Genomic DNA, 23882 nt, shown 5'->3' with positions numbered 1-23882 from the left:
ATATAATACATTCTGAGCAGCTTGGGATGAAGCCATTCTAATCCTTTTATTCTTTCCAAAGGAAAATGATTCCATATTCAGGGCACTGTGCAAACAATTAATTAGCCTAACGAAAATGAAAGGCCTAATTGCTCAGTATTATTACAATCATTGGCAGCCAGGCGTGACCAAAGAATAGGCACTGTCTTAGCAGGGATAAAGCTCAAGTTTCCAGCTTTGGAGGCTTTTGTGATATGTGAGCATCTAGCAAAACAGGGGGTTTTTTTGAGTGATGGTGTAATTCCCCTTTCCACAGGCAGAAAAGCTGGAAGTAAGTGGAGACATCTGCATGGGCTGCTATACAATAAAGAAAATGGAGAGACCCCCAGCTGGTGTGAAATGACCTGGTTGAACACAAGCTGTAACTTGCCTGAGTTGAAGGAAATGGTGGTGTCTCCACCGCGTGTCTCCAGCAGGAGACTTGACTCACCAGATGAGAGTGCTGCAACATTAAGGAAAATTGTATTTTTTAAAGAGCACACCTAAAATTGAAGCACAATCATCATTTATGCAGCTCCCTTTTCAATAAGCTGTTGTTATCCAAATGGAAAAGTGCTTTAAATTCATGCGGATGAATTTCTTCACTGTGGGTAGGATCATGAAGAGTCAGGTTACAGGAGCTGTAAGAAACTGAATTGTTATCATTCATGCATATCTCGTAACATGGAGATAGGAAGCAGATGCTGACTGACCACTGGCCTAGCCTGAGGAGTGTGGGTCCAATAATTCTTCCTTTAAACAGATGATTCTCATGGGAAAATCCCCAAGATTCAGCTTTCATTCTAGGATCTCCCTTGTGCAGAGACTGGTGACCAGAGAGTATTCCTTAAAAACAATGTGGGTGAAGTCTGTTCTCATTCATATTTGCTGACTGTTATTTAGAGGGTTTCTCAGCAAGCTGGATTTTTGGTGCCTTGGGGTGGGTTGCAGTTTAAACTAACTAGAGGCACTTTTACTCTGTATTCCAGAGCTGCAGGACATGCCCATACAGAACACATCCATTATCATGCAACATTACACACTCACATGAGAGATACAGCTTCCCAGTGCAAACCAGTGGTAGTGGGTAAGTGGCTCACTTAGAGGCTTGGAATCATCCCTTGGCAAAGTTTAATACACTGAATTGATTGCAACGGGATCAGGAACCCAAGCCTGGCCACCAAAATGAGGTGGGATGGCCCCCTCCCTCCCACTCTCAGCATGCTTAGCACAGCATTCCAGATGGACATTATTCCTGCTCCATGTAAGTTAATAAACTGCTGCAAAACTTGCAAAGAGCAAGGATGAAGCCAAACCTCCATCTCCTCCCTCTCAGGGGGTGCAGTGAGAGCAGCACACACACTTCCCTTGGCACAGGAGTGGAAATTTCTTTATGGCATCTCAGCAACTCACTGGAAAAAACATGAGGCAGAGTTGGTCACTTGAAGCCTTTAGATACTTGGTCACTTGAAGCCTTCAGATCCTCCACATTAGTGTTGTGTTGCCTTTTAGGAGGTAAGTTGTGTCCTAATATACTGGGGTTTGAGGGGAATTAAGAAAATAAATTACAATATAGACTAGTACGATCCTGTGAAACAGGTAAGAACAGGAAATACAGGTTTGTGGCTGAAGGTCACTGCACTTCACAATCACCATCTTAGCTTGTAAAAGTGAACTAAAGAATATATGGGCCCTCCTGAAACCATTTCAGGTCTGGAACTATTTGTTTATGCAGCTGATAACGATTATTACAGATGCTGCTGAGGACTTTGAGACTTAAAACACTGACAGACCTGAAGATGTCACAGCAGATGGCTGAATATCCCAGAAACCTTTGACAGGCCGGCTAACAACTTCTGCTTAGCTGAATACAGCTGCTGTTTAACCTCGGACACACAGACAGGTACTCATCACCCCTTACAGAGACAAAGGAAAGCTCTAACAAAAGACAGCTTTTGTTTTTCATTTATTTTGCAAATCTACCAATTCATTTTATGAAAGTATGAAATCCTACGTGGTTACATTAAACAGCTACATCACAAGCCAGGTAATACAAATAACCACTACAAAGTTAGTTTTAGGTACTCTTGGGTAACAAGTAGATTTCACATTATTTAAAATAAGTCACAAAGAAAAGACAAAATAGCCTTGTGATTGTCAAAGAATTTAGTTTAAAGCAAGGAAACCACTGCAGACCCTCCTCCTCTTACAGAAAGTTAAGAGAAACACTGATGTTTACATAATCTTTCAATGTTAATGTTCAATTAGATGCACCAAAGAGATTAAAGTGCACACATCTACTCAGGATAAAGAGCAGTTCACATGTTGTTTGGAAATCAGTGTCATGTGAAATTACATTTACCGTATCACCATCATCCTTGCTTTCAGATGCATAAAAATCCTGTAATATCATTTGTAAAATACACCAGAGCTTCAAATCTGCTCTAGCTTAATTCAGTGGGAGTAGGATCAGTTCCTACATTTAATAAGTACTCCTGATTTACTGAAATCCTTACAAACAGCCTCCTTCCCAGGAATGAAATTAATTTAGCAAACAACATACTGTAGTAACTCAGGAAAACTCTTTGCTTTGCTATCCAGCAATGACACTGCAACTGCATTCCTGAGGACCTTTATGCATCATCATTCCTTCCTCTCCACTGGCAACAGGACACACGAAGACACCGGTTACTGTGATGAGTAAAAACTCGGAGCTATGTAAATAAAGTGTAAGTATCAAAGACCAAATCGAATTAATGTAGAAACTGCTCTCCTGACACCCATCTAACACACCTCTGGTGTCATTCTGCTGCCACTTCCGATGAGACATCTGTCAATCACAACTGTGTAACTGCTTCTCAGGAAGTGATTAATGGAGCTTTGATTTTGTAGCTGCATCTCTACATGCATATGTAGTTAGAGGCAAAATATCCAAGCTGCTACTGCTGCACATAATGCAACAGTCTACCGGAGCAAGGAGAGCTGCTCATGGGGAAAAAAGGCAGAGGCAGGTACAATCCTGATGGCCTGTGGCACAAAAGAGATTAAAGCAGATCATTCTCTCCCGTAGCCTTCACCTCTTTCAACTAGGACATCCAAAAGCGTGTAAAGCCCCCCAAATCTCCACTCACACATGTGCAACAAACCTGCAGAGCCTGTTGTAGTACAAAAGTGAAGCCACCAGCATTTTAGCAGAGCTCCTAAGAGAACCGGGCATTTATCCACAAGAGTATCTTTTAACACTGATCACCTCAAAAAAACTTAAAGAAACCAGACAGGTTACACAAAACTATACAAACTTTTCACCTGGACGTAAAGTGCCATCGAACTATGGAAGCAAAAAAGAAGTTACTGTTGAGGGCAGTAACTACTCTAACTCTCTACAGAAGGCTTTATTCCCTTGAAGCAGATAAAAGTTTACTACAGTCTTGGAAATGGTACCAAGCTGGTGGGAATGCTACTATAACCCAGGCTAGCAATTTTCTTCCTTCCTGAAAAACATCACTCTTACCTGACACGCCAAAGCCAACTAGGGTGCATTTACTGGTGGCTGACTGCAGAGCTCTCCCCAGAAGGTACTTTAAAATGGTAACAGATGCTTTACTTTCCCCTTCTCTAATATGAGTCGATAAATATAATTTGCTCAGACCCTTTGTTACGAGCATGCATTACAACAGATGGCCCCACCCTGGTTTTACCACTCTGCCTGCTTGTTTTCCATCTCTATTCGTGTAAATGTAATGTCAAATCCTCTTAAGAATCCTGAGCAGCCGTCCAGAGTCATTTGTTCAACTGACATTTCTGTAATAATAAGGAAAGAAAAAAGAGTTGTGGGGAATTAAATGGTGCTCCTGTTGCCAAGTTGTTAAAATTATATGGCAATATGCTTCCAGTAGTTGTAAGAAATTAATTTGTAGAGCACTTACAAGCTTTACATCTACTAAATCTCAACAGGATACAAAATGCTATTTAAGTGATACAACTTACAAATGTTAAGGAGAAAAAAAAAAAAAAAGATCAGCACCAAAGAGTGAAAGAAGAAACTAGATTCTTGTCTGCACTCTGACTCCTGGAGGCTGGATCTCTACAGCCATGCGGGAGATCCTTGGTGAAGTACTCACGTGTGTGCGTATGTCAGCACCTGCACCTCTCCCTGCAGTGATAAAGACAGGCCATGTTCAGGGAGACACCCCACTCCTGTAATCAGTGGCTGGCAAACAGCTCACCCAGCCCCTCCACTAACCACTCTCTCTTCTAGTGCTCTCTGAAAGTACTAGCCAGAGCAAAGTGAGTGTCACTACTTTTCACCTCCTTTATTCTAATGTTGTTCAGAAAGAAGTGCCCGAGACGCCTGATCTGTAGATGAATTCATTTTTACATTATGCCACTATGTGATTACTGTCATTCTTTTCTCACAACAATGTCAAATACAATAAAAAACTTTGGATTTTCTACGGTGAGTGAAATCAGCAAAGTCAGAAGTCAGACCGTGCTGGCAGTGCTGTTACTGCTCCATTCTGTAAGACAGAACCAGGGTAAGGCGCTTTGGCAATCAGCACCAAGTTTAAGCAATGAGCTTTGTAACAATTCGCTCTCCACACACTAGAGTATGCCCAAGTTTTCTGCAGATGTACGGAAAACTGAGACCTCCTGGTTGTTCTCTAAGCTGCTTCGAAACTACAGCAATTCTTTGAATCCAGCAGCAGATCCTGGTCCTATTCTTTTCCTAAGTACAGTACATTTTGATAGCAACATAGAAGCACACGACACAGAACAGATTTGTTCAAGCTCACCATGGCTCTGACGGGCTACGCACACCAAGAGGCAATTCAAAAGGAGCACACAACTCAATGCATCAAGGACAACACCACTGACTCAAGGAATTCTGGCTCCACTTTGTGAGGAAGAAAGAGTTCACAAAGGAAAAGATTTTATTGCAAGTTGTACCGCTCAGCTTGGCCACTTCTAATACAGATGAGAAGCATCAGAAGCTACCAAGGAGCCAAGGACAAAGAATTCCTGTTTTGTAAATAATTTGAGTGTAACAAACTTGCTTTAAAAAGAAAAGCCACTGCACAATATTCCAAATGGCCCTTCTCTGAGAGACTTGAAACCATTCGATCAACACTGACAGAAAATACAGATTTCAGTAGCAGTTCTGGCACCTGGCAATTTGGAAAACTCTTGTGCATGTGGGACTGAGGCAGCTTGTTCGCAGACCCCTTTCTTGTGGCATCCTCGGGTGGGCTGTGCTTCCTTCACAACAGCCCATTGTCGGACTCAGCAGGCGCCCTCCTCAGAAGGTGCAAACTGGCAGCTGTCGTGAGAAACAGTGTCAATGCTCTGCCCTTCTGACTGCGGGTGAATGGACACCTGAACTGCTATCTCCTGACCTGGCTCGTTCATGGACCCGTCGTCTGAATCCCCGGCTGGAGAATCACTGCGCTTCATCTCGGGGTTGATGGGGTATATGGCAGCTTGGGTACCGCAGGCTTGGGTCTGTTTTTCCTCCTTTCCAACTTCATCGGGATCGTCAACTCGCACAGCCTCAAAGATCTCCTCCATGAACGCCCTGCAGTTAAGGATCAGAGGTGGAAGGGGAATGCTCCGGGCAAGCTCTTCAATGTACCGAGCAAACTCCATGGTCTTAAATTGAGTGACTTTGGCCAACTCTAGTGTTTTGGCAGATGTGATGATAGGGATACGCTTGGCAATCTCAAAAGCTTTCTGAAGCTTCTCAGCCCCTTCCGTCCTGAAGAACTCATTGATAGCCTTCTCTGTTTTGCGGAGGTGACTGCTCATCATGCACAGGCGGGTGATGTTTAAGATGAGGGTGATGGCAAAGGCAACGAGGCACACAATCATGTAGTAGATACTCATATCTCCTGAGGTGAAGGTAACCCTCAGAGTGACTGTGTAGTACAAGGTGTCATTACGATTAACTCCCGCACAGGTGTATCGGCCCCGGTCTGCAAAGCTGACCTTTGTGATGTTAAGGGAATTCTCAGCAATCCTCCACCGGCCACCTGGAGAGTCAAAAGAAATAAAGTGAGCTAAGGAAACAAAAATCACTGGGTAAACTAGACACATGCTGGTTGCTCCATCAATGGGAGACAGAGCTTGGAAATAAGCAGTCCATTTCTAGCATAATACAAACAGCACACCAAGGATTGAAATTTCCTTTTCATGCTTGTGATACAGAAAGCCATAATCCAGTTACCAATCCTACTGCTTAATGGTAAGTTATTCTTCATGCTTGCTATTCTGGTTTTTCTTCTTCCTCTCATTGGCACTTTCTTGAGTGCTTTTAGACTGCTAGCTCTTTCCGATAGTGAACCTAGTTCTTCACTACTGCTTCTCATTGACTGTAACACTATGTTGAAAGACTGTCTCTATAAAGTCTAATTTTCCATCTTTTCAGAGTCAGAAGTCAAGTGCGCCATGAAAAAGATCTAAGTCTGTAAATGGCTCTGCTGGCAAAAGAACCCAGGGTTTTCTTGAGATGCAGTTTTCTGCTGAGCATGCAGGGCTGATACACAAAACCCACGCAAAAAGCAATCAATAAGGAGGTTAGCTTTCTATGGTGTTTCCTAGGCGTTTATAACTTAGGGGGAAAAACCGTTTTCATAACTCATTCTTCTAATTACTCTGCTTTGAACTAATCTCCAGATGGCATTATAACTACAAAGAGGTTACTGCATACTTAAGGCAGAAAGATGGCCTCCAAGAAGATCCTATCAATTAGCTTGATGACCTTCATTAATACTAATAGAGTAGAGAAAACCACATGCATCTCTGAAAGACATTATTTTTAATATGAAATATTTTAATAATGAAAATTAAAAACTACAGGGACAGACCTCTAAGAGCCAATGCTAGGAAAATACATTCTCCCTCTGTACAAAGGGGTTAAATAGCATGTATTTCATCACTGGCCATTACAAATTGTGTTAGTTTCCACAGTCACGCTGCTCCATAAACCAGAAAATAAATGTAGTAAATTACCCCATGCTTTAAAAAATCCTGTAAGAAAATTAAAGCCCTGATTGCCAGCTGGGAAAGGTCACAAGTTGAGGAGAATTGTGTTTAATTCAAGTGTTGGGAAAAATACAATATAAACCAGAGCAATAATAAATAAGACATCAGTTAGAATCCAGTAGGATGCAGACTCCTTTCTTCTGTGTGCCACTGTAGCAGGACGGATGGGCTAGGACAGAAGAACTCAGCTATAATTCACATGTCACATGCCAGAGGGCAAAGGGCTTTGTCTTGCTCTCTCCTTATCTCCCAACTGTAAAAATGGGAGGATAGGAAGAGAAAATGATAATAAAGTCCCAGAGGTTTTCGGATACTTTGTATAAAAGGGGAATACTGAAGGATAGAAAACAGCAGGAAAGCTCACCTTCATCGTCCTGTTCAAGCAGGTGTCCTCTGGAGTTATACCAAAGAATATATTCATACTGGCTGATGTTCAGTTTACATTCAATTAAAATACTGGTCCCCTCTTTGGCTATGATATCATGGTGTGCTGGAGAACTTATTAAAGCTTGAGACACTGTATGAAGGGATGCATTGAAAGACCCCAAAGCGACTGTCCCATTAAAAGCTACATTTTCCAGTGTAAATCCAACTGAAAGATCAGCACTAACAGTCAAAATTAACAGGCAATAGCTGAGCTTCATGGAAAGCCAGAGAAAATTCTTCTTTCATTTAATTTGAAGAAATGAGGTTATATGATATGAAGCTGCCTGTATTGCTCTGAGATAGGAGGGGAGGCTCTCGATTTGTTCAGTGACAGAAAAAATCTGGGATCCAAATGCACTTTCAAGACCATCAATATTAGAAGTGGAAACTGGAAATCCAACTGGAAAAAAATAAAAGGAAAAGAATTAAGTTTATTAATGACAGCAAGCTTATGGTGTATTCAAATTTCATTTCCAGTAAACAGATTTCAATTAGCATAATACAAACTGTCAGCCAAGAGGTTCCAAACCAGAGCTTTGCTCAGAACGCAGTAATGAAACAAGGGTAAGAAGGCATTAGCACAACCTTCCGTCCTCTAGATGTTCATCTTCCAGTCCAAATAAATAACCTCAGGAACAATAATCATTAAGGGGAAAAAGGCTTTTAAAAAAGAACAAATTGTTCAGACTACTCAAAATGCAGAACTATCGTTACGGTCAGAAAGTGGATTCTGCATTTGTTAAAAGAGAAAAAGTGCTTTCTTAATAGAGGAAGAAAAAGAAGAAAGAGGATATAACTTCTGCCTCTCGCCCCCAGAATTGCTTTTAACCCCTGGTTTTCTAAAGACAGTCTATTATTTAGCCCCTAGGAAAAAACCCAAAGCACACCCCCTTATGTTTTTTAGCATTTATACATCTACTTACTTGATTTTAGAGGCACAATCGGTGTTAGATACATAAAATGCTTCTGATTTCTTGTGTTGGGAAAGCTCTCTTGGCAGTTATCTACAGCCACAGAGAGGAAGTCTCTTACTGAGTATCAGGACACTGATATCTAAACATACTTCCTTTTTTGCAATGTATCTTGCTGCTGCTGCTGCTGTATTTTCTAATTCTGCTTCTTTTTTCTTGTTCATTTTACAATAAGCTCCTGTTGAAAACCTTTTAATTTATACTGCCACATCTCATGGGTCAGATCTTGTTTCTCATCTTCTCTACCCAAATGCTGCCTCATATTTCCAAGCAATTTGAAGAATGGTTTTGTCTAAGGACAGAACCATTAATCTGAAGATTAATGTGCACAAAAGGTATATTAGGAAATCAGGATACAGCCTTTAACTTTCTGTTCTTTGCACACAAGGATTTTCCTCTTTTAAAAGCCAGAATAAAACCAACTGATAACAAAATGAGATGACACCAATAAGAGAAAAATCTGTAATCAATTTTTCCTGGAAGCCTGATTCAAGAAAACTTCTAAGCTAATATGCATTCCCTGAAGTTATGAGTCCATAGAGCCCCAGAGCCCTAAAAAAACCCAATTTACAAAGTACAGAAGCCACAAGCCAAAATGTTATCCTAAAGAATACCTCGCTTCATCCCATTGATTGTGTGACTTCAGATTTATCACCTTTTCTTCTACCAATAACAAATGCCAGGAGACTTGAATTTCATAAGTATCACAATACAAAGGAATAAAATTTCTTAATAAATAATGCATACACTTCCATCCTTCCAGAATCACTAGTTAACACTGCCTAAAGCAGACAGAAATCCTGTCATTTATGAAGAAATATGTAACACAAATAAATACAGGTAATTTGTACTAATTGCCTTTTCAGCAGAGAAAAATTAAGCAGATTCAAGCACGAGAAAATTTGCTGGTAACACATTACCCAGACTAGGAATTCTTTTCTGTTAATTTGTGGAAGGTCAAACCAGACTCCAGCCAACATCTGATGAGAAACATATTGTCTGACCCACTTGTGCTGCGGCTGTTGCCAAAACCAGTTTGACAAAGGCGGCAAAGAAGACAGCTGTGTCCAACTCTCCTTCAAGCTTGACTAACCAACTCACCCACTGAATCCTGCAAGAGAAACTGGAAAACAGGCTCTCTGCTTGTTTCTCTGTAAACAGCAATCCCTCCATCTGCCCTCTTTTTAATTGGCCCCACTCTGTTTTCTGTCATGCCTCTTGTCCGTTTGTTTAAGATGAGATCAGCACGGAGAACTCAATTATACCATTGTTGTGAAGAAGCTACTTCCCCATAGCTAAACGGTTAAAAACAATCCCAAGGCCTCTTTAGTTCCTGTTTTCCACCAGTTACACATTAGGGAAAGTGTTGCTGAGCCCTGCTGCCTCTGGAGAAGAGCATCCCAGCCACATCAACTGCATAGATATGAAAAAAAGACAATACTAAGGTTGCTGCTGATCAGCAACTATTCTTCTGTTTGAAGGTGTGGGTTTAACCTTCCTTTTTCAGACCCCTATTATTTTCAGCACAACCTGTCTGCCTTTAGTTAAAAATGCCACCACACTTAATGGCTTTTGCATGCACCAGGACCTGACTTCACAGCATTTGAGGCAGTTGCAGCTGATGAAAGCTCTGCAGTAAAGACAAACCCTCATCTTCAGTACCAAATCAAACACATAACTTTTAAAGTCCTCTGAAACAATAACCTCCCAACTAATTATGTTTTAGATTTATTAGAGAATAATTCCAGGACCTCCTGTATTTTGCCTGCACTATTGTAATTTTAAATTATTATATTCAAATTGTTAGAGTTCCAAGAGTCTGTGACACTCCCAAAACGACATCAGGAACCTCAGTCAATTATTTAACACAAGAAATACTCATCGACATTTTCCCTCATAAGAATAAAACAATTATCTTCAGTAATTGCATATGCTTTCCACTATATTTGCACTGAGCTTGCATAATGGGTAAAACATTGGTGATGGGTCATTGAATTTTACTATTAAACTCTTCGAGGTCTGATTTATTAGAAACTGTCACGTTTTGCTTTGGAAAAGCCATTACTGCTGGGCAGACAATAATCTCTTACTGCTCAGTGCTGGGAAAAATAAAATGGTTTGCAAAATCCATATTCTTCAACCATCACACTTATGCAAAACAGCTGCTGGAGCTGATAAAGGATCCAAAAAGGATAAAGCATCAACAGTGCCTACATCACAATTCTTCCAGAAAGCATTAAGCCCAAGCAAGATGAAACATGCAGAATAGAAATTGGCTATCTTACAACTGAACCTGAAGTTGAGCTGCACATACTTAACCTTTATTAAACCCTAGGTTGTAACAACAAATAGCAGTGGAAAGATAAAAATCTGTGATGCATATGCTTGTGTGAGTCATCTTTGGCTCTTATCCTGAAAAAGCATATTTGTGTTAAACTTAGAGCACTCTAAGTAGTCCCACCGAGGGCAATGGAAGTACTGATAGTACTTAAAATCACACGCATTTATAAGGCACTGCAAAACTGGGGCCCAAGAGGTTGCCAGTTATATGGCTTTACATTCACTGCTCATAACATCACTTCATACCTGGAGAAACGTGAAGCAATGAACCCAGATACACCTGACAGACCACAGACTGCTCTAACTGACTGCCACTTCTGGCTTGCAACATGGAAACATATTTTGGCATTCACAACAAGCTAACGGGTAATAACACACACTAAAATGGATCACTTTTGCACCGAGTGCACCTTCCTACTCCCAGTGTGACTGTGATCACCCTGTGAGGCCCCGTTGAAATCAAATCAGGGAGCTGCATCAGGCAGAGCCCTGAAGTCATTAACTCCTGGGAAGTTAATGGAAACAGACCCGTGGCCTTGGCCAGAGCCTTATACCGGTGTTCCCAGCGTGGCAGAGGCTGCAGGGAGGGTTCACCTTCTGCCAGCACCGGTGAAGGCTCCTCGGGTGAGCAGCTGCACCCGCAGCCCAAAACCAAACAGTTTTGGGAGCAAACCTACAAGAGACCAGAGCAGACCTCGCTGGCGAGTGGCTTTTGGCACGAATACACGGTCCTTGTCTGCCTGACACAGCTCGCGAAGGGCACGGGATCCGCTGCACACGGAAACACGGGTATTGTCCGCGCTCAGCTAAACGCCACCGGGCACAGCACCCCACAGAACCATCGCTCTGTCCCCAGCGGCACCAGCCCCGCGCTCGCTCCTGTCAAACCCCGCTCAAGCCCGGCTGCTCCATGCAGCGGGGACCACACCGAGGGAACCCCGCCGGCCTCATGTCACCCCAAAGCCACCCTCAGCACCACCCTCCCGGCAGCACTTCCATGCCCCCGGCTTCTCCCTCAGCAGCGAGGAAGGGCCTGAGCTTCCCCCGACGCCTCACCGGGAGCAGCGCGGCCAGGCCTGGCCCCGGTTCCCACCCGCCGCTCACCTCCGCCGCCGCCGTCCCGCCGCCCGGATGTGCTTCCCCGCTCACCCTTCCGGGCTAGGCTGCACTTCCGCGGGGTGCCGCTCTGCGCCTCCGCTCCATGGTTACGGTCCGCCCGGCGGGGGAGCGCGGAGCTGTCCCGGCCCGGTGGGTGAGGCGGGGGGCACCGGGGACAAAGGGCTCCAAGGGGTCCCCTATGGGACGGGAAGTCCCAAGGGGAGGGGGGTTTGGGGCACACGGGGGTCCCGTGTGGAGTAGTCGGCAGCGGGGGGGAGGTTTGTGGGCAGCTGGGGGGCTCCTTATGGGGCAGGAGTCCCATGCCGGGGGGGGTTAGGGAATGGAGGGTCCCTTGTGAGTTAGGCAGCGCCATGTGGAGGATGTGGGACCCCAGGGGGAAGTGGAGACAGGGAGGCCTCGAGGGCTGGGGTGTGCTGGGGGTGCTGCAGGGTCCCGCTAACTACTGTGGGGGGCCGTGGGGAAATGGAGTGGGGGTCCCCAGCCCGTCGCCCCGAGCTGTCCTCTGCGTTCACTTCGAGCCAGCAGAGCCCCGTGGCTGGGGGTAGCTGCCCTGATTGCATCCGTGGCTGGCTCCGAGGGGACGCACCTTCACGCCGGCAGTGTGCCCAGCATGACCCTGCCTGGCCCTGCCTGCTGTTATTGCCGTCAAGTTACTGCCCCGGAGCTGGTGAGGTGCTGCCAGCGAGGCCGGGAGGAGAGCAGAGAGAAACCTCTGCCCCCGTGAGCAGGCCGCGACGTGGCAGCGCTGTTCATGGGGCCACCCTCATCCCCCATGTGCAATGTCAGTGCCTGTTGAGTGTGTTTCGGGTGCTGGGTGGTGTGAACGCCCTCAGCCCTAAATACAGGAGCAAACCACTCTCTGCCTCCCTCCCTGCCCGGCTTTCTGACAGCTATCTCCGTTTTAATGGAGCCCCCTTCAAAGCAGCCTTCCCAAGCCATTTGTTTTCACTTTTTTAAGTGAAGCAAGTCGTGTATTTAATTATCCGAGGACCTCTTGTATGCTTCATTTGCTTTTCAGAGTTAACAACCTGTTTCTTTCCCAAGGAGAGGGTGTGTCACTTAGATAAAGCCAAGTGGTTCTGTGGGACTTTAAACTTCCAAGTGTGACATTTTTTCCTGTCAGATGTAACTTGGTGTACACATTTGCTCGAAAACACAATCTGTTCACGCAGGTATGTGTGGCAACATGAAGGGCTTTCTGTCTTAGTTGTGTTTAATTATTTAAAACACAAATGTGATGCTTTTGAACTAATGTCAAAGTGTACAAGGGAGTGATTATTTTATCTGCTTTGCTTTCTATGGGTGTTCGTAGTCATGTCTGAGAAAGACAGTGGTGAAGATCTGAAAGAAGAAACCTCTTATGAAGATGAAAATGAACAGAAAGCAGAGGACCTTGACAGCACTGAGAGCAAGCAAGAGAAAGAGCAAGATATGGAGTCTATGCCTATGACTCGGAAAAGACCTGAACCCAAACCCCCAAGCCAGCTTGCTGCCACAGAAAAGCCTGCAGCTGAAACCCTCAAGGTATGTTCCTGTGCTAGCTCTGAATAACGTGATTTCACGTTTCATGGCTTTGAACGCTGAGCATAAGGCCCACTACTCTTCTGAAAGGAAAAAGCTGCACAAAAATTACACATCACAGACTGCTTGTGTTCTTCTCCTCACCATAATACCTGCATCACTCTCCTCTGCTTTTCTTCATTAAAGGTCTCGGATTCTTCAGCTGCAGTTCAGACAGGATGGGGGTACTGGGGAAGCTGGGGGAAATCTCTTCTGTCAACTGCATCTGCTACTGTAGCTACTGTAGGTAAGGCTCTTTCTGGTATTTTTTACATATTTTAACCATTCTTCATGTCTCAACTAGTGCTTTTGAGCTTGTTTCTAGAAAAGGGGATTTCTGTGGTAGGAGCAGTTATTGGAAAAATGTCAAGAGGATTGTTCAAGTAATGAGGAAAACTTGTACCAAATGTACAATGAGATTAAGGAGATTATGCACAGCCAAAACTACTTTCAAGCTTTTAAGGTGTTTGCATAATTTTCAGATGGTATTTTAAACTGCTATTCAGCCAGTATTTACAACTTGATTTAAAAGCTGAGGTGAAACCTGAGTTCATTACATTGGTAAGCAAGTAGTAGGTTTTAGTGCTGGGTGAACTGTCTTAAACAGGAAGAATCCAGAATAGTAAAACCCAATATGCAGCCCTAATCCTGTTTCTGATCTGATTTCTGTTCTATCTCATGGTTAAAGTAATACTGCTGTCTTCTCTAGGTCAAGGTATTTCAAATGTCATAGAAAAAGCAGAAACAACCCTTGGGATCCCCAGTCCTAGTGAAATCTCTTCAGAGACTAGAGATGCTACAAGAGGTCAGTTTTTACTTTGTAAGAACAACACTGAAACATTTCTCATAACATAATCAGCCCCAAAATAACGTCACCTTCCTCTGCACCTTGCATATTGAGGTAGATATCTCTGTGCTAAAATAATACTCTAATGCTTACTTCTGTTAGCTCTGAAAAGTAGGTAGGAAAAGTAATCCCAATTTTAGCCCTGCTCCTGGCTGACACTTGCTGTTTGATTATTTTCTCCATTCTGCAGCTGACGGGATCTTTTTTGGGGAGCAAGGAAGTTAATTTTCTGCCTTCTAATGCAGGAAGTGAAAATCCTGGTGCTGGCAGCACAGATGCAGTTGAGGATGGCAGTTCCTTTCCTATTGCTGGGGCTCTTGAAGTATTATCAACCATCACTACTGCTGTCCAAAGCACAGTGAGTGAGTTGGGAATGCAGGAGAAAATGGGTGTAAGAGAGCATTGGGGTTTCTGCCTTTCATCTGAAACATCATAAGAGAATGGTTTTAATTCTTATTTTCATGGAATGAATGGTGAGAAACTGTTCCAATCTTCAGACAAACTTTATCCTGTGCCGTGCTTCTAACTGGTATTTAACGTGTAAGTTGTCCTGAAGTTTGATAGTATTAAATGTTGACTCATATGAAAAAAACCTAACAGTGGACAGTGTGGGGTGTGCATTCCCGTGCATGTCACCTCTGTACCCTGTTATCTCTGCTTGATTCCTTTAGAATATTCAGGTAAATGCAGGGTCAGACTCATTCCTGGAATATTTCCACAGAACTGTCTAGAGATGAAATCCATTCTCCTCTTCAAAAACTCCTGTGAAACTAGCCCAAATGGCTTGGAAATCAGCTTGCTCCTGCGACCATGGGAAATACACTTCAAAGGAACCCATTACCCTTAGAAACTGTGCTTTTGTGATCTGCTGTCTTGTCAATTTGCCCATGAATCTGAAAGAGCTGCAGATAGAAAGCTTGCTTCTGCTTTTAAGGCTTGAACAAGAGTTAACAACCAAAACCCACAGGTCTAGGTTTTCTGATTGGAAGGATGAGAACTAAATACTTCAGCGTGCTTGAGAACCAGCTTATTCACGAAATAAAAATGTATTTCCCATCAGATTGCTGTAGCTGTCTGAGCGCTCTATTAAACTGTAGGATCATAGTGTGTTGTGGCTCTTTCCATGTCCTTCTGCTTTCTTTGTGGCGGTTAGGGTTGAATTTTAGGGTGACAAGGATCAATTTGGCTTTTATATGTGTGTCCGGCATAATACCGCTAATATAAATCCCCCAATTCAATTCCTTCAGTTGTATAGTTTTCTGTGAGTTTTCACATGCTGTCTATATCCAAATCTGATTCCTAGGGAAAAAGTGTTATTAGTGGAGGTCTGGATGCCTTGGAATTCATTGGGAAAAAGACAATGGATGTAATAGCTGAGGGAGACCCTGGATTCAAAAAAACAAAGGGCCTAATGAACAGAAACTCCACGTTATCTCAGGTACAGCAGTTTCGTGTCAGCAGCTCACTGGTTTCTCTCATTTCTTCTCCCTTCTTTTGCAGTCCCATCATTATACAACCATTTTTGCTATTGAACCAAAACCCTTCTCTTCCCGTGCTCTGTATCTTCTGGCACTGACCTGAGTACTCTGCTTTTATTTTTCAGGTTTTACGAGAGGCAAAGGAGAAGGAAGAGCAGCAGACAGCTACTGAGGTTACCATGGCTACAGAGAAGAAAGCCCATTATGGGTTACTGTTTGATGAGTTTCAGGGTCTTTCTCATCTGGAGGCCTTAGAGATGCTTTCCAGAGAGAGTGAATCAAAGGTAATGGCCTTGAGCAATTTGCCTTCTATTTTGAAGTCAGCTGAGCAGGGAGAAAAAAGACTAGAAATATATGGATATACATGTAAAATCGAGTGCTCAGAACTTGCTATCAAATGGTGGATTACACAACTTCACTTTGACCCGTGCATTAAGATCTGGTGTTTACTTTGGGAGGGTTATGTCCTGTCCTCAGCTCCTAAAGCCATTTTCTTTACCCAAGTAGCCTCAGTTCCTGCATGTCTTCAACAACATTTCACAAGTTACTCTTTCCTCATACTCACTTATTTGCTGCCTTGGTCTGGAGAAAAAGAGAGTGTTGTAAGCACAGCAGAGATTATCTTCTCTGTCTTGGGGCAGGAAGGAGGGCAGACCAACATGCGATTTCAGAAGACATTCTTTTTTAATGAAAAATTGAATAACTGCTGAAGAATCTGTTATTATTTAATGGGTCTTCACAAATAGGTCTTTTTCTGTTTCCTCTTCCTTGTAGGAAAGTACCACTTTCTTATTAACATTCAGCCCAATGTTTTTATGTGCCGTGTAAACCAGTGTCTTTCTTTTTCTTGTTGGATTTATGATTCTCTCCTTGGCTGTGCAGGTGAAATCAGTTCTAAGTGCTCTCTCTGGAGAAGAGTTGGAAACACTGAAGGAGGAAATAGAACAACTCAAAGAAGCATTTTCTTTACCTGAATTCTTTGAAGAAGAGGAGGAAGAAAAGAAGGGTAAGAGAGCTCCAGGTTCTGGGAGAAGAAGCTGGTTCTCAGTGAAATTCTCATGTAGAACCAACCAGCCTTGGTCACTAGCAATGGGCGTGATGGATGCTTAACCCTAAAGCCAGCTGTGGCCAGGAGCATGACAGGTAGCAACACCCTTCATCTCTGGGAAGCTGCTGTGCATTAATTCTGTAGAAGGAATGATTTCTTGCCAGAGCAGGATTAGAGTTGTTTAACTCCTGGTCTGTTAATACAACTGACCTTGAGCAAAGATGCAAATTCAAAGAGATGCTGGGTTTCCCTGACCATGAGGGAAATCTTGTGAACAGAGATGTCCAACCTGTGGGAAAGCAAAAAGCCTTTTGATTTATTTGTTAAATGAAAGTTAGCCACACAGACCAAAAGACTCAAGAGGTACCTCCATGCACAAGAGCCATCTGATTCTTGAGGATTATGCAGATTTAAATGTAAATTTCTCACATTGCTTTTACCTAAATGGCTCATCAGGGAGGGCTTACACACCTGCACTTCCTATCATTTAACATTTAATGTATCTTTTATATTTGCACGTGATGCATCTCACAGCCTTCCCCCCACTGTTAACATGTGCCCTGGCATATATAATAGGAAAACCATAGGTTTTAAGTGATATTTCAGACTCTCCAAGGTGATGTGCAAGTTAGTGCATTATAAAGTGCTGCCTGTAAAAAAATAAAAATGGAATTACCTGAGCTACCAAACCAGAATTGACAAAGCAGAAGCTAACCTTCTGGGATTGGTATCTCCACCGTTTCAGAACTTACCTTATAAACTGTATTTAAAAAGACCAGGCTCAGTGCATTCTTGCCTGAGGTGTTGATTCGAAGAGAAATAAAGGATATAGTTGATAGACTTGTGCAGAAATAGTCCTGTGTTAAAGTGCTGCTTATTCCTGTGTCTGTCCTTTGTGTAGATTCTTTAACTTTCCCTGTCCTCTAGGAGATGAGGAGTTCACAAAAGAAGTAACAGAGTTATTTTCAGAGTTGTGCATCTCCTCAAGCCCAGCCAAACTGATTACGGTGAGTTATTTCCCATCTTCTAAAAGCTGGAGAGATTTCTTACAGGAACTGCTTCTCTTCCTGTTTTGTTTGTGAAAATATCAAATGCATGAAAACAAAATTTGTTTTAGATCCTTTGACAATGGTAGGCGAAAGAAGTGGACCATTTCCTTTGACCTTATGGGGCAAAATCATGTTCTGTAATGTTTTTGGCTCTGAATCAGTAGACATCAGTGTGTCTTTGCCCTTTCACTGGGCAGTTACAAATGGTGGCAAAGATAATTGTGAGCACTGAGCCTTCAGCCACCACAGTGAAATCAACCTACAGTCACGAACTGAAGCTCTCGTCTTGATACAGGGCAGCTGCTTTTGCTGTGTTCAGAAATTGGTATGAGGAAAAATCACTTTTCTTGCCTTCATTTTACTACCCTTCAGATCCACCAAGTGGCAGCAGTATGCTGCAGACAAGTTTTTAAAGCAGCTCTGTTAGTTGTGGTCTTGCTGGTAAACTCTAACACCCAGTGCTGGAGAAATGACTGCCCTCAACTACATCAGTGCAGCCAGCCACCCTGAAGCCACTAGGATCATTTGCTTTGGTTGTTCTCGCTAGCTCAGGAGTCATAGCTGTTTCCTTCCTCTGGAGAGATTCAATACTCCATGTTTTGTGGTGGGCAGAGGGGCTTCATTCCAGTCATTAAATACTATGGCACATCTTCATGCAGGTGAGGACATCTGCTCATGAGTGGATAGCACAATTCAACAGCAGTCTTCCTAAAGAAGAAAAAGAGAGCGAAGAGAACCAAGAAGTAGAATCCAGAGATGGTGACCACGATGCTAAAAAATCAGTAGAGGTAACTGAGTGATGAAGGAAGAGAATGTCTGACCACAGAGTGTTTATCTGGCTGCTGAAGTTGTGTTTCCCAGAGTTTGAGTTTCTATTTCTGTGCAGATCCTGAGATCTGAAAGTGCAGTGTAGTGACAGCACGCTGTGTGATTCACTTGTTTTAAATAATAAAAGCTGCTATTTTTGGGGAATCTTTTTAACTCTTACAGGATATTCATGCATTTGCCATAAGAAGTCTGGCTGAACTGACAGCATGCTCCATTGAAATGTTCCACAAAACTGCAGCTTTGTTTCTACATGGTCAGAAACAAGAGGTGACGGCCACAGACAGAGCCAAGTCCCTTTCACAGTAAGTTCATCTCTTACTAAACGTGTAGCTTATAATTACTGACATACTGATTAAATTGTCTAATAATTCTTTGCAAATCATGGGGTGCAGGGCTTTTAAGTTCTGCATGTGTGTTCAAAATTGCAGTGGGTGGCATCACTATCTTCCAGCAGAACTCAGCTGCCTCTTTTTCCAGCTTGAAGATATTTCTTGCTAAGAAAGAGGAAACCCTCCTTGAAAGCTTTTATATAGCCAAGTAGAATGTTTGCCCTAAGCTTGTGCTAGTTAGTAGATTTAGACATTTAAAATATGACAAAGCAGTTATATAAATGTGATTCTTAATTACCTCTTGGTTAATCATTTAGCATGTTAGGTATGTGATATTGTAAAAGTACTGCAGCTAAATTAGTAGATTGGTCTTCCCAATAATGCATAACACAAGATTTTTCTTTTATGTCAGGAGATACTTGGCAAGCACATGAAATATGCATTACTTTCTGATTCAGAAAATGACACTTGTCAGTAAAGGAAAAAAGGGAGTTAGTACCATTCCCTCTTGAATGGATGTGTCTGTCCTTTGAATGCTCTTTCAATCCTTCAGCTTTAATTATTTATTTTTCCATCGTTCCCCTCCCTAATTTATTCAGGGAACTTCTGGGTCTTTGTACACTGTTTATATGCTCTATATCAGTTTTGGTTTCATTTAGCTTTATATGCATGGAAACAAGGTATTTGTGTGTTAAAGGAATGCTAAAAGTTATTCTTGTAGGCTGCATTCATTACATTGTTTTCCCACTCTTCTTCCCCAGAATGACAATTGTGCTGTGTAAAGAACTGTCAACTTTCTCTAAAGAGTTTACTACATGCTTAACAACTGCAGGGGTAAGAGTTACACCATAGTTCTTAGGAACGAGATGTGGCTAGTTGATTACAGCCTTGGGATCTTCACCGCAAAGTGCGTTTTGTGTTGGCACATTTATATATGCATTTTTTTTTGCCTTGTAAACTGATCTTTTAGGTCAGTGTTCTCCAAATTGTGGCAGCTGAATGTATGCTGAGCTTTTGAATGCCTCCTGCTGCATTCAGCCTGGTTGTGAGGGTGAGTGGAGGGGGGGAATGAGTGCTGGCAGTACTAAGGAGACAGAAGTAAGGTTTGTGATCTTGTTGTGGATTTTCTAAAACACTCAGGTGTTACTGAAGATAATATCATTATCTCTCAATTCTCCAGCTGCCCACAGTTCATTTAAAGGTATAATGTGTATATTCATATACAGCTTGCATCGGGCATATGTGGGTTGCTTTGTTCTTGTTTGCACTCTACAAGGCAGGTCCTCTGCAGCTTGTGACTTAGCTTTTCTATAGTCAGGGGAGCAATGGTGATTTTAAGCCTACTGAGGATTTAGCTTTATCTTGCTTGAAGAAATGTGATCACATTTTCAATCGGGATAATATATGTCTGATCTCTGCAGGTCAAAGAGAAAGCAGATGTGCTTAATCCCTTAATCACTGGAGTGTTTTTGGAGGTCAGTTACGCTAAAGTTAAAACATTAAGCTAATACTTAAAAAATAGATATGCTGTTTTTTTCCACTTTGGTATCCTTGTGTGTGCCAAGACACATGGTCTAAGATTCTGCTTACTTATCTAATAACTTGAAAGTTCTAATAAATGCCTGTAGATTTGCACAAGAGATGAGTTACGTAGTGAAAAGTGAGCCTGTATGGTCTCAGCTGGCAGTTATGATGGGTCAGAAGACACATACTACATCCTGCAGTGTGGCTTTCCAGAATTTAAGTGTCCAAAGTCAAACCTTAGACAAGCTCAGAAATTAACATGCAAGAGTCCCACACTTCCTGTTAAATTGGTTCTCAGAGCTTGTAAACTGAGGCGTGGTAGGAAATGGGTGTTTCCTGTTGGTGTGTTATTCCTTCCTGCCACAGCATGCTTATGCCTCACTTTGAAATGGATTCCTCTCATCTATTGTCGAAAATGGTGTCCTATATTTGGATTGCACTTGATCTTGTTTGGCAGTTTTTAAGCCAGTTGCTTTTTTGCCTTGTGGCATAAAACTCCTCAAAAACTTAATGTTAAATTGATTTCTAAAATGAAGCCTTAAAAAGCCAACAAACACGAGGCTTCTGTTACGTGCAGTAATCAATGCTGTTTGAAATGAGTGTGTGGTTAGGAAAGCTGATTGGTAGCATAATTATTCATGTGTGTATTTTGATTTTTGTTTTCACAGGCTTCAAACAGTGCTTCATATATCCAAGATGCCTTCCAGCTCTTGCTGCCTGTACTGCAGATCTCTCTTATTGAGGCTAGAACGGAACTATCACAGTAATAAAAACCCTTCTAATTAAGAACTTTTTGACCTTCCCTCTTCGTAGTTTCCATGCTGGAGAGTGATGTAATGGCTCTTATTAAAGGGAAAAAGATTAACTCTGATCGCTGCTGCTGCAGGAATGGTGATTAAATGCAGTCTGGCAATGACAGCTTCCACAGCACTGAGAGATGTGATTAGCATAGTCCAGGCTGGTGGGCAACGTGACAGACTTAAGTGCAGACTGCTTCTGTGTTTCCATGGACTATATCTGCTCACTGAAATCCCTCTGCTGTATCTGTTAACAAGCCCTTTGTCTTCACAGTCCGGAGAGCTTCTCCCAGTGCTGGAGAGAAGAGTAGCAGCTGGCTAGTTAAAGAGTTAGCTAAAATCATGGTGTGATTTTTAAGTCAGGGAGACATAATTAGGCTCCTGATAGCTCTGCGTTGGTGTTGAACTGAATATTGGATAGGAGGTGCAAGAAAAGGCAAATATTTATGAACCTTGCAGTTCCTAGGCTGGAAAGAATAGAGCTGGAAAGAGAGGATTCCTTATCAAGCCGTTGCTGCTGAAGAGAAGCCCTGGCTTCCTGAAGATGTCTGTTAATGACTCAGGGATGTGGGGCTGGGACTCTCACCAGGGTGCTGTTCTCTTGCAGAGTGCTTGCTTCAGCATGAGCTGGGAAAATGCTGATGTGGCCCTAAGAATGTGGGTACTTTGCTTTATAGCAATAAATGAGAACTGGCAAAAAGAGATTGACTCATGTTTGGGCAATTTAATGAGAGAATTTAGCAGGAGAATTTCACTTCCTCAGTGCACCTTGACATGTCAGCCACAGACAACTCAGATACTGCTTGTCTCCTCTTTCTGTGTAAAAACACTATAATGTTTTCCTTCTTCTTGGAAGGTATATTAAAGTGGGGGAAGAGGAAGCAATTTGGTTCTGTTGGCAGGAGTCCTAATTTGTCTCAGAAGCTTCACGTATGGTATCTGTTTCTTGTGCTGTGAAAGTTCCCTGCTTTGTTCCTTTCTCCAATTTCTATCTTTTGAGCCTGCCTATTGAGCTGTTCCAACAGGGAGCAGCCTCTGTTGGAATCACAAGAGCAGAAATGCACAGTTAAAATGGAACTGCAGGAAGTCCAGAATAGCTAACCAGAGGTGACCGAGTGTCACATCTGCCTCTGTACCGGCTCATTGGTAACAACGATGCTCAAATCCCGTTTGGAAAATCCTCTGAGTTTTAGCAGGTCTTGCACATTTCTGCTGTACTGAAGGCTTAACATTCCTCTGCTCTATTTGTGCAGTAGTGGTCTTATTATTAGAATACCTTTTGGATAATGCTCCTCTGATTTTATATATATATATGTATATATATATGGGAAAAGCCTTGCCTTAGTCATGGGTAGACTGATTAGATCTCCAAAGGGAGAGCTGGTTTTTTTGCATCTTAAAGAGAACTAAACTTCAAAGGAGAATGTCTGGGGTAAAAAAACCTGCGCTACCATAAAGTCTGTATTTTTTCTTGGTTTGGTTGATAGCATTATTAAAGAAAGGATTTCTTTTGACAACCATTTCAGTGAAAAGCTATTGAGGTAGCAGTGGGCATGAACACAATGAGAAGCAAGAACTATGGGGGTTTTTTTCTTCTAGCCCTGGCTGTGGTTTGTGGGGCAAGGCTGGGACAGCTGGGGCTTTTCTTATGGCTTTTCTCATGGCTTTTCTCTATTCTTCCCAGAGGAAAGAGTGCTCTGAACTCAGGCTGGGCAGTGAGAGCTCCCACAGCCGAGCTCCCAGTTCCTGCGCCAGTGCAAAATGGCAGCTTTGCTCCTGCCAAAAAGGCCAAAACGTACAGAAATGGCAGAAGAAAAGAAATAAGGATAATAATAGATTTTTATGGCACAGCAGCTGCTTTTCTTGCAGATACATTCTACTGACTTGCAGTGCTTTAGTGAAGTTTAATAATTAAAGGAAACGAGGTGATTTCTTTTGAAGATGCAGACACTAATTCTTTCTTTGCACACCTGGATTTTGTTACAGCAGCCAGTAATCAAACGTGGCACCAGCTTCACTGGTGTGCCAGTGTGAAGGCTGCAATAGACAGCCAACTAAAACAGTTCCACAGTTGCTGAAATCTTCCTACCCAAAGGATTCATCAGAATTCAGCATCCAACTGTCTGGAGGTCTTACTGCTCGGCCTTGTGCATGAACCTAATGAGAGCTGGCAGTAATTGCAGCACTTGTGGTTGTGTTTGGGGAGGTAAGAGGTGGCTGAGAATAGAGAAGAGTTAGCTAGGATGCTGGCACGGACTTGGAGGGGATAGGGATAAAAAGCATTCCGCAATTATTTTCTTTCCTTGGGAGAGATTCTGTTATTTGCAGCTGTAAAAGCTGCTTCCTGGCAGCTGCTGTGGAAAGGTTTAAAACATAAGAAAGGCTTGGTCCTCCCGATGGGCTCTGGGACGTGCTGCCAGCCCTTGCCCAACCAGCTTCCCAGGGACTCCTTTTTCATTATTAAAACACACACGTTCAGTAGCAGCAAAACCTCTGACACAGGCGGGATG

The 23882-nt window shown here is 42.7% G+C and overlaps 2 protein-coding genes across 9 annotated transcripts; one reads left to right on the top strand and one right to left on the bottom strand.

The window, feature by feature from the left end:
- Positions 1-1971: 1971 nt before the first annotated feature.
- MFAP3 (microfibril associated protein 3) lies at positions 1972-11962 on the bottom strand. 3 transcript variants are annotated; one of them, XM_030504202.1, is made up of 3 exons: positions 11898-11962; positions 7421-7882; positions 1972-6044 (listed from the first exon to the last, which is right to left on the bottom strand). In XM_030504202.1, exons 2-3 carry the CDS (start codon positions 7698-7700, stop codon positions 5299-5301), a joined length of 1026 nt encoding a protein of 341 aa, XP_030360062.1. In that variant the 5' UTR covers positions 7701-7882; positions 11898-11962; the 3' UTR covers positions 1972-5298. The 3 variants fall into 3 exon arrangements, with proteins under 3 accessions (XP_030360062.1, XP_030360063.1, XP_030360064.1); XM_030504203.1 differs by having other exon boundaries at positions 11850-11937; XM_030504204.1 differs by lacking the exon at positions 11898-11962 and adding an exon at positions 9374-9970.
- On the top strand, positions 11961-22076 carry FAM114A2 (family with sequence similarity 114 member A2). Of its 6 annotated transcripts, none has more exons than XM_030504200.1 (15): positions 11965-12041; positions 12957-13084; positions 13225-13436; positions 13620-13719; positions 14182-14277; positions 14565-14677; positions 15623-15757; positions 15923-16081; positions 16680-16803; positions 17773-17852; positions 18554-18682; positions 18885-19024; positions 19813-19885; positions 20473-20526; positions 21244-22076. In XM_030504200.1, the coding sequence occupies exons 3-15, from the start codon at positions 13227-13229 to the stop codon at positions 21340-21342; spliced, it is 1512 nt and encodes a 503-aa protein (XP_030360060.1). In that variant the 5' UTR covers positions 11965-12041; positions 12957-13084; positions 13225-13226; the 3' UTR covers positions 21343-22076. The 6 variants fall into 6 exon arrangements, with proteins under 6 accessions (XP_030360056.1, XP_030360055.1, XP_030360060.1 ...); XM_030504197.1 differs by having other exon boundaries at positions 11971-12045; positions 12931-13084; XM_030504199.1 differs by having other exon boundaries at positions 11979-12041; positions 12931-13084.
- The last annotated feature ends 1806 nt before the right edge of the window (positions 22077-23882 follow it).

Source organism: Strigops habroptila, chromosome 12 (genome assembly GCF_004027225.2).
Source record: "Strigops habroptila isolate Jane chromosome 12, bStrHab1.2.pri, whole genome shotgun sequence".
NCBI lineage: Eukaryota > Metazoa > Chordata > Aves > Psittaciformes > Psittacidae > Strigops > Strigops habroptila.
Note: the sequence above shows the minus strand (reverse complement) of the source record. Positions and strands in the feature narration are given on the sequence as shown.

Excerpts from the sequence above, each read along its gene's own strand:
- FAM114A2 (XM_030504196.1), top strand. The coding sequence starts at position 13,227 with ATGTCTGAGAAAGACAGTGGTGAAGATCTGAAAGAAGAAACCTCTTAT. Across the intron at positions 16,804-17,772 it reads AGAGGAGGAAGAAAAGAAGG|GAGATGAGGAGTTCACAAAA; the intron begins GTAAGAGAGCTC and ends CCTGTCCTCTAG. Across the intron at positions 20,527-21,243 it reads TCACTGGAGTGTTTTTGGAG|GCTTCAAACAGTGCTTCATA; the intron begins GTCAGTTACGCT and ends TTGTTTTCACAG.
- MFAP3 (XM_030504202.1), bottom strand. The coding sequence starts at position 7,700 with ATGAAGCTCAGCTATTGCCTGTTAATTTTGACTGTTAGTGCTGATCTT. Across the intron at positions 6,045-7,420 it reads GCTTGAACAGGACGATGAAG|GTGGCCGGTGGAGGATTGCT; the intron begins GTGAGCTTTCCT and ends TTGACTCTCCAG.